Consider the following 9,620-nt stretch of genomic DNA (forward strand, 5'->3'; position numbering starts at 1 on the left):
TCCACCAGTGGGGCCAGGACATTAGAAGCCATCCCACTGTTGACCCCCCCAAGCACCAAGATGACAGAGCATCACTTGCCCCAGAGTCCCTATCTATACCTTGTGGCTAATAGCCACTGATGGACCTCTGCTCCATATGCTTATCTAATTCCCTTTTGAAGCTGTCCATGCTTGTAGCCGCCACCACTTCCTGTGGCAGTGAATTCCAAGTGTTAATCACTCTTTGGGTGAAGAAGTACTTCCTTTTATCCGTTCTAACCCGACCGCTCAGCAATTTCATGGAGTGCCCACGGGTTCTTGTATTGTGAGAAAGGGAGAAAAGTACTTCTTTCTCTACCTGTTCTTTCCCATGCATAATCTTGTAAACCTCAGTCATGTCACCCCTCAGTCGTCGTTTCTCCAAGTTAAAGATCCCTAAGCGCCTTAACCTTTCCTCATAGGGAAAGTGTTCCAACCCTTTTATCATTTGAGTTGCCCTTTTCTGCACTTTTTCCAAAGCTATAATATCCTTTTTAAGGTGTGGTGACCAGAACTGCACACAGTATTCCAGATGAGGTCGCACCATTGATTTATATAGGGGCATTATGATATTGGCTGATCTGTTTACAATACCCTTCCTAATAATCCCCAGCATAGCATTGGCCTTCTTTATTGCAGTCACACACTGTCTCGACATTTTCAGTGAGTTATCTACTACAACTCCAAGATCTCTCTCTTGATCAGTCTCTGCCAGTTCAGACCCCATCAACGTGTATTTATATTTAGGATTTTTGGCTCCAATGTGCATCACCTTGCTCTTGGCCACATTGAACCCCATTTGCCATGTTGACACCCACTTGCCCATCTTTGACAGATCCCTTTGGAGTGCCTCACTGGTTTTCACCACCCTGAACAACTTCGTATCATCCGCAAATTTAGCCACTTCACTGCTTACTCCCAACTCCAAATCATTAATGAACAAATTAAAAAGCAGTGGACCAAGTACCCCTGCGGTACCCCCCACTGCTTACCCCCCTCCACTGAGAGAACTGCCCATTTATACTCACTCTCTGTTTTCTATTTTCTATTTCTATTCCTTAACGCAACTGCTCTAAAATACAGAACACCTGCGTATTCCCCAGAGGTACGAGCCTGGATTAATTTTCCAGCCTTTCCTATGTTTTCTTACCAGGATGGATTCCATGGCCCTGTCTATTTTGTTGTGCCGTGGCTCCGTCTTCATTTTCATTGCCATTGTTAAATGCTCTTCAGCTTTCTTCCAGTCTTCCAGCTTAGCATGGGCAAGAGCTATATTGTATAACACCTACCAGACCAAAAGCAGGAGAGTCAGTTAATCAAAATTACCATTTTATGCACATGGAATGCTAGTATGAGGTTGTGATTAGAGGGCTGGTTTTGGACTGGGAAGATCTTGGTTTGTATCCATGAAATTTGCAGAATGATTTTAGGCTAGACCTTCTCTTTGCTTAACCTACCTCCAAGGCTTGTTGTAAAGGCAAAACGGGAACTTGAGCTCATTGGAGGAATGGCAGGATACAGTACATGGTTGGAACCCGTGTTGTGTCATGGTTTAGAAGAAGAGTTAGTTTTTATGCCCCGCTTTTTTCTGCCCTAAGGAGTCTCAGAGCGGCTTACAATCTCCTTCCCTTCCTCTCCCTACAACAGGCACCCTTTGAGGGAGGTGCGGCTGAGAGAGCTCTGAGAGACCTAGAACTGACCCAAGGTCACCCAGATGGCTGCATGTGGAGGAATGGGGAATCAAATCAGTGAAGATAAAATGGAAGAAGGGTAAACTATCTTCTACACCATCCTGAGCTCCTCAGAGGGATAGCAAGATAAAAATGTGTCTGGAACACAGATCATCCACTAAACCAACCCTGTGGCCACTTTTCAACCTCTTTGGGATGGGTGGCATTGAGTTACAACCTCATTTCTCACCATCTTCTGCTTTTGGTTAACTGCTCCTAGCTTTTTTCAGCGAGCTCAGAACTTACTTCACAAGCAAGCAGCTTAAAACGGAGTCCCAGGATCTTGTAATCGATTAGGCTGTTTCCACGTAGCTGAGACAAAGCCCCTTTAAACTCATTGATGGCTGACTGATAACTGGAAAGCAAGAGACATTAATAAGTGCTTTTGAGCCAGGCAGAATAGAGACCTAGCAGACTTTTGCTCTAGATTCAACATGCCTAGAGCAGGAGATCAGGGAAGTGTGTTGGTGACAGCATGACACACAACTGCCAGGGGGAAACTGAAAATGATGTCATGCCTCTCTAGGAGTCACTGGGAACTCTATGGTAAAGCCATAGAGTTTTTTATGATTCCTAGAGAGGACTGGCATCACTTCTGGGTTTTCCCTAGAAATGATATCACAATGTCAGCCTGCCAGGTATTTTTTTTCTCCTGCTGCTGCTGCTTGGGGTGGGGAATTTCCCACCTCCACAGAGCAGGTGGCAAGCCTACTCATGAACACATGAATCTGCCTTATAGTGAATTAGACCCTTGGTCCATCATAGTATTGTCTACTCAGACTGGCAGCAGCTTCCAGGACCTCAGGCAGAGGTCTTTCACATCACATACCGCCTGGTCCTTTTAGCTGGTGATGCCAGGGATTAAACATGGGACCTTCTGCATGCAAAGCAAAGTAGGGATTGAACCTGGCACCTTCTTGCATGCACTTCTACTGAGCCACAGCCCCTCTCCAAAGTCCCTCTCAAGTCTTTCTCAGACTTGACATTCCTAGACTTTCTGCGATGGTTATGCAGATGCTAGGCCTCAAAATACTGATTTCTTCCTTTTATCATCCTTTATCAAGATAGAGCTCTTTTTGGAGCCATCAGGAATTGCTAGCAATCTTTAGAAATCAGTCAAGAGGGATACTATGGGTATGGATGTTCATTTTCTGCACTTCTGTGCAAATGCAGAAAACAAATAGAATTTGATACTGGGTGTAGAATTCACTATCTTGAGAACCTTAGCCTTCCCTCTTTCAGAATCTAGTCCTTATTTATTTTATTTCTCACTCATTTACAAAATTTGTATGCCATCTTTTTTAAAAAAAACTTTATTTAAGAAACTGTCAGAGAGTTACATCATATATACATAAAAACATACAAACATCTAGAACATGTACCGAATACATAAAGATGTGGGAGAAATAACTATTATGAAATACAAATAGCGCAGTGCATTAAACTGAAAACTGGAGATCACACTTATTAAGGCTAACTGGTAACTAGCAAAAAGGCATCAGGTTGGTGTGATATATCAATTGTAGAAAAATTCGTGTGGCCTATTATTTTTTGAACAAAAGGTGACAATTTCTTAACAAAACTAAGTTTGCGACGCTCAACCTCAGGATGATCTAATTCTACGGTTATTTTATCGAAAACAAAATATTCCCATGACTTGTTATACCAGTCATGTAGGGTAGGGGTCTTTGATGATTTCCACTTAGATGCAAGGTTCATTTTTGCTGCTGTCAACAGTGTAGATATTAAGTCTTGTTGGTGTTTAGGGATTCGAATATTTTCCCATAAATCCAGTAAAACAACAGTAGGTAAAAAAGGAACCGAAAAGTCTGTAATATGTTTAATTTCTGCCAGAATTCTGGACCAAAACTGCGTTATGAATGGGCAAGTCCACCAAAGGTGGAAAAAGGACTGTATGCCATCTTACTGTCTTACAAAAGCCGCCAAGGCAGCTAACGATTTAAAATATATGTGATAAAATACATTATAAAACAATTAAAACCAGCCCCTGTCCCAAACATAACTCTTTTAAAAGTTGTTTTAATGAGTTTAAAAACAGGGTTTTTAAACAGTTACTTACAAAACAGTTTAAACAAACACAAAACATTGGTTAAGAAGGGGACAAAGAAATCTCCCTGGGGAGAAAGTTCCAGAGATTTGGGGCCATGACTGAGAACCCTCTCCTGAGTTGACACCCACCTAATCTCAGAAGGTGGGGGTACCTGAAGCAGTGCCTCCAAAGAGGACTGTGGTGGTCAGGTAGGTTTGCTGCTTTGTGGACCTTGATGGGGTGAAAAGGCGGCATAAAAACATTTGAAATAAATAAATTAAATATGTCACAGTATTCAGCTCCCAAAGGTGCAGGATATGGGCTATTCTGACACAGCTTTGTTATGAATACTGTGTACATACAGCTCTTCTTGTTGATTAAGTAGAAAGTGGCTGGCCCAAGTAACATCATAAGCTATAGTAACATCTTTGTTATGTCAGATTCCATTGTTCTAACACCAATAACAACAGCAACAATAATAATAGGAGGAGGAAGAGATTGGATTTATATGCCACCCTTCACTCAGCATCTCAGAGCGGCTTACAAACTCCTTTCCCTTCCCCTCCCCACAACAGATACCCTGTGAGGTAGGTGGAGCTGAGAGAGCTCTTTCAAGAACTGCTCTTTCAAGAACAGCTCTGACAGAACTATGGCTTGCCCAAGGTCATCCAACAGCTGCGAGTGGAGGAGTGGCGAATCAAACCCGGTTCTCCCAGATTAGAGTCCGCGCACTTAACCACTACACCAAACTGATTTATTCAAGAATAGAAAAAGAGTAAATCTGCTGCCAGTTTATGTGCTGGATCCTATGACACATTCTGTTAAGTCATCTTCCAAGAGAGAAAGACTTCCTCCAATGGAGAATGACTTTTTCTGTTAAGGAAAAGTTTCCTCTGATGAAGAAAAGTCTGTCTTTGCTGAAGGAAGTCCTTCTCTGTTGGATGAAGACTTGGTGAAAGGAAATCATATGATACAGCTTAGTGAGAGGGAGTCATAGGATCCAACCCTGTGTCATTTCATACTATGTGATTAACTCCAACCCCTTCCTTACGTCTGGTTCAAAACTTCTTGCCTTGTTTTTTTCTTCAGGCAGCTCTAGGTTGGGAAATACCTGGAGAGTTTGGGGATGGATCCTGAGAAGGCTGAGGTTTGGGGAGGGGAGGGACTTCAGTGGGGTATATCGCCACAGAGTCCCCCTTCCAAAGCAGCCATTTTCTCCAGGTGTTGCCTGGAGACCAGTTGTAATCCCAAGAGATCTCCAGCCACTAGGGCTGCCAAATGCCCCCGGGGGGCGGATTTCCCCCCCCTCCCCGCTTTTGAGCCCCGCTTTCCACTCCCGCGGAATCGGGGCCCGGGGAAAACCCCACCCCCGCGTGCGCGTCACCCGGAAGTGACGTAGCACGCTGGGGGCGGGGCCACGCCATTTGAGGGGAAAACTCTTTGTTGCCCCCCGCTCCCGGCCAAAACATATTTGCCAACCCTACCAGCCACCACCTGCATAAAGATTTTACGAAGAGCAAACTTTCCCCTCCCCATCCATGTGTTACAAACTCACTCCTCCATCCTGTAGGTCACAGTCCCTCGCTGGAAGTAGGCCACAGCTAGGTGTCTGTCACAGTTAGTGCTCCTGGTGAAGGCCTGTAGGCAACAGCAACAATAGTAGGTTTTTGTGGGCTCTAAAATTTCATTATTTTTTTCCTGATGTGAGAAAAAATTAAAACATTTTACAATAAACGTTACAATTTATTTTTCCCCTTCTGATTTTAAAGGAAATCAAAATATTTTGTTGGCCCCTAAAAGTATGTGTGGGCCGCAGTGGCTCAGAAGTTCAGACGCTGAGCTGCAGACCAGAAGGTCGGTAGTTCAGCAGTTCGAGACCCTAGTGCTGTGTGATGGAGTGAGCTCCCGTCTCTGGCCCCAGCTCCTGCCAACCTAGCAGTTCGAAAGCAAGAAATTGCAAGTAGATTAATAGGTACCGCTCCAGTGGGAAGGTAACAGCGTTCCGTGCGCCTCGGCATCCAGTCATGCCTGTCACATGACCACGGAGAAGTCTTCGGATAGTGCTAGCTCTTCGGCTTGGAAACAGAGATGAGCACTGCCCCCTAGAGTCAGATTCAACTGGTTTTCGAGCAAAGGAAACTTTTACCTTTTAAAAAGTATGTGTGCCCCAGGCACTGAGCCTACTGTGCCTAATGGAGACGTTGGCTCTGGGTGGAACATCTGCTTTGATGCCGAAGGTCCTGAATTCAATCCCCACCATCTCTAGTTAAAAGGATCAGCTAGTAGGTGATGTGAAAGACCTTTAGCCAGAGAGCTGCTGCCAGTCAGAGTAAGTAATACTGACATCAATAGACCAAGACCGATTTCCCACAGCCGCTGCTCTGCGCTCGGTCCTCTCTTTGCCCCGATGGTACATGTCAATTTGCCACTGGAAGCCACACAGCCACATTTTGACCTGCGGCTTCGCCCAATTCCCCCCGCGGTTTTGTGATCCTTTTTTTTTGAGGATCACGAAACCGAGGGCAAAAATAGGGCGAAGCCGCGGGTCAAAATGCAGCCGCGTGGCTTCCAGTGGGAAATTGACACGTACCATCGGGGCAAAGAGAGGAGCGAGCGCAGAGCAGCGGCTGTGGGAAATCGGTCCAAGTCTCTGACTCAGTAAGGCAGCTTCACAAGTCTGAAACCATGTTTTGTCTGGTAACCTTCACTGGGGTCTAAAAAGGACATGCACACGAAAGCTTCTACCCGGAATAAAACTTTGTCGGCCTTAAAGGTGCCCCACTGGACTCAAACTTTGTTCTGCTGCTTCAGACCGACACGGCTACCCCACCTGAATGGGGTCTACAAAGTCAGTTAACACCAGATTATGCCATGCTTTGCCCACAGTCTGCTGGAGTTTGCCCTGATCTCACCGCTAAAGGTACGAATTGGCTAGATTGGGCCCAGACTCTGCCCAGGACCCTCCAGACAGTGCCTTGGCTCTGCCTGTTCTGGATGTAACCCCCCCCCCCAATTCCATTCAGAGAGTAGTATATTTGACAAAGTTGGTGTTGGAAGTGAAGAACTTTGTGTTGTCTCTTAGCCTCAGACTTCAGACTATGAGAAAGTCAGAGAGAGAGATAGGCCAGGTCCCTGATCATCATTTCCTTTCTACTGCTCTGATGTGTAGATTGCTACTCTCAGGAAATCTTCCCTCCTTTGGGCCTGACACCTTCTCTCCACACTGTGCTATAGGGTTGCCAAATCCGTCTTCGCCGGGAGCGGGGGGCTCCCGGCCGGCATTGGGGGGAGGCGCTGCGTGCACATCACCCGGAAGTGACGTGGGCATGCTGGGGGCGGGGCCACGGCCATACAAGGAAAAACCATAGCTAGTGACACTTGCTAGTGACACGCACGCTGGGGGCGGGGTTCCCCCGGGCCCCAATTCAGCCACGTCGGAAATCGGGGCTTCAAAGCGGGGGATTCCCCGCCCCCCACCCACATTTGACAGCCCTACTGTGCTACCCTTCTCCATCTTGGCACCATGAGGGCTGGACACACTTCCTGCATCCCTATCCATCCTAATTAGTTAGACTAGATTGGAACACTGTCTCTACTCTATCCTGTCTAGAACAGAGTTCTTTAAAAGAAAGGACTCATATTAATTTGCAAAGATAAAGAGGCTCCGTGTGTAACTTTGTTTCTTGTCAGCACACACAAACTGAATAGAGTCTGCTGCATTATGTGCCTTGAGCACTCTGCTAACCCAAACAATCCTTCAGTTGGCAACCCCACACAATTGCTTTGGCTAACAAGTCTGGGTCACCCTCTCTGCTCAGTTTGAGTCTGTGGCATCTTACTTAATGCCATGAATTCACACTGTGTCCTCGCTTATGATGGGTCCTACTCTTCAGCCCCTACACCAACTCACTTTCGCCATTTGGGCTTGTGGGGGTCTTGTACTGCCTTTCATCTCATAGATCAGCTTCTACTGAATGATAAGCAAACACTGCACTTAGCCCTTTGTGCTTGGCTAATTCAGGGCAACTGTAGTGGCCAAAGACAGGGTCCATTTATGTGTTTGTGTATCAGGTGCTTGTGTGCTGACAGCTATTCTACACCAGTTCAGAGGGGTAGGATGCAGAATTCTTCCACTCAGTCTAACGTTTCAAGATGGGTAGACTGGAGTAGGAGAACTCTAATCTGCATCACTTCATACTGCAGGTAGGCCTGACGATATGTTCACTGCGTGGAGTCAACTAGTGCATCAGGGAAAGGGCTACGCTAATTGTTTCATCCTGATTTGCTGTTCTACCACATGCAGGGAGGGTGTTTTCTTTAAAACGTCGGGAACATTCAGAAACAGGATACCCCATTTAGAGGCTGCGGTGCAGTAGTACAGGCTCTGTGGCTCACTGACAGCCACATTTGCAATTGCCATCACCCAAAAGAGCCACATTTAATAAGAGCATAAGATCAGCCAATGTTGGATCAGGCCACTGGCCCATCCAGTCCAACACTCTGTCACACAGCGGCCAAAAATACCAGGTGCCATCAGGAGGTCCAGCAGTGGGGCCAGGACACTAGAAGCCCTCCCACGTTTCCCCCCCCCAAGCACCAAGAATACAGAACATCGCTTGCCCCAGACTAAGAGTTCCTACCTATACCTTGTATACCTGTGAGTTCCTATCTCTGGCATGACGTCTGCACCTCAGGGAGGCTCATACATTACCTGTTCTTCTGGTGGTAGCTGCTTCGAGATGGAATACACCTGCCAGGCACAAGGGCCTTGTCTGCCACACTGGGGTACAGTGCTCAGAAGAGCCAGAAATGGCATGTCAAAGAGCCACTGTATACCCTTGCTGTAGCGGTGCAGCCCAAAATTCTACCAGTTCAGTACACCACATCATTTTATTTAAAGCGTAAAAATGCTACCCACGTTGTTTTCAGCATAGCTAGGGCTGATCGCCTTCCATTTAAATCGACCCCAGTTCACCGTGAACCTAAAAATGTTGCATCGAGAGCTCCCCGGCTCCAGCCCCAGCAACCTACCTGTCCAGCCAAGATCAGCCAAGAATGTTAGCATTCACGCACTCACCTGCTGTGCCTCCGGCAAATTCCCCATGATCAGGTGGATGCAGCCGATGTTAAAGCAGATTTTGGAAGAAGGATTCTGGATGGAAGAGAAAGCCTCCAAAGCGGCTGCCCAGTCTTTGCCATCGGCTGCAGACACTCCCTCATTCCAGAGACGGATTGTTTCAGCGAGAGACATCGTAATTCAGGGACAAACCAGATTTCCTTGCCAATACTGCTCTGGTCTCAGAGCGTCTTCCCCTTGAGCATTCAGCCGATGGGCCCTGCGTGGTTGCAGTTCTGCAAATCCCCTGACAGCTTTTGAATGTTGCAAATACCAGGAAGTGTCCCCACTTCGCTAATAACCGAAACAGACCTCTGTGACAAAGGAAGTAGTGCAACGCAGGCTGGCTGAGGTGAATCGGTTTTTTCAAAGAGAGCACCCTCTGTAAACTTCTTGTCAGGCCTGTCTTTGCTGTCCGATTCTGACTCCTCCTCCTCCAGGCTGCAGTTTAGCCTCCCCTTTTCCTGAATTTCACTTTCTAAAGATCTTTTTAAAAATATAAACTATACTGGTAGGACTGCCTCAGCCGAATTTCCCTTTCTCCTCATGACTCAAGATTTGTGTTCGTAGTGTGAATTTGGCAGTGACCAGGGACGAAGTGACTAAGGCACACTGGAGAAAAGCCATAATTGAGGGTCATCCTTTCAAAGGGGTGGTGCCTTGTTGCCAAATCAGTTTCGTTGTGCTACAATTATGTGCAATCACT

At 46.4% G+C, this 9,620-nt stretch overlaps 1 protein-coding gene across 1 annotated transcript in view; it reads right to left on the reverse strand.

The window, feature by feature from the left end:
* NCF2 (neutrophil cytosolic factor 2) overlaps positions 1-9,221 on the reverse strand; it is a 29,444-nt gene extending 20,223 nt beyond the window's left edge. Inside the window, exons 1-4 of the mRNA XM_015419653.1 lie at positions 8,876-9,221; positions 5,354-5,436; positions 1,995-2,103; positions 1,169-1,303 (exon numbers count right to left, since the gene is read on the reverse strand). Coding sequence (XP_015275139.1) covers positions 1,169-1,303; positions 1,995-2,103; positions 5,354-5,436; positions 8,876-9,049 — 501 coding nt within the window. The 5' untranslated portion in view covers positions 9,050-9,221. The remainder of the gene's footprint in view (positions 1-1,168; positions 1,304-1,994; positions 2,104-5,353; positions 5,437-8,875) is intronic.
* Between the last annotated feature and the right edge of the window lie 399 nt (positions 9,222-9,620).

The sequence above is a fragment of the Gekko japonicus genome, unplaced genomic scaffold (assembly GCF_001447785.1).
Source record: "Gekko japonicus isolate JY-2015 unplaced genomic scaffold, Gekko_japonicus_V1.1 scaffold1248, whole genome shotgun sequence".
In the NCBI taxonomy this organism is placed as follows: domain Eukaryota; kingdom Metazoa; phylum Chordata; class Lepidosauria; order Squamata; family Gekkonidae; genus Gekko; species Gekko japonicus.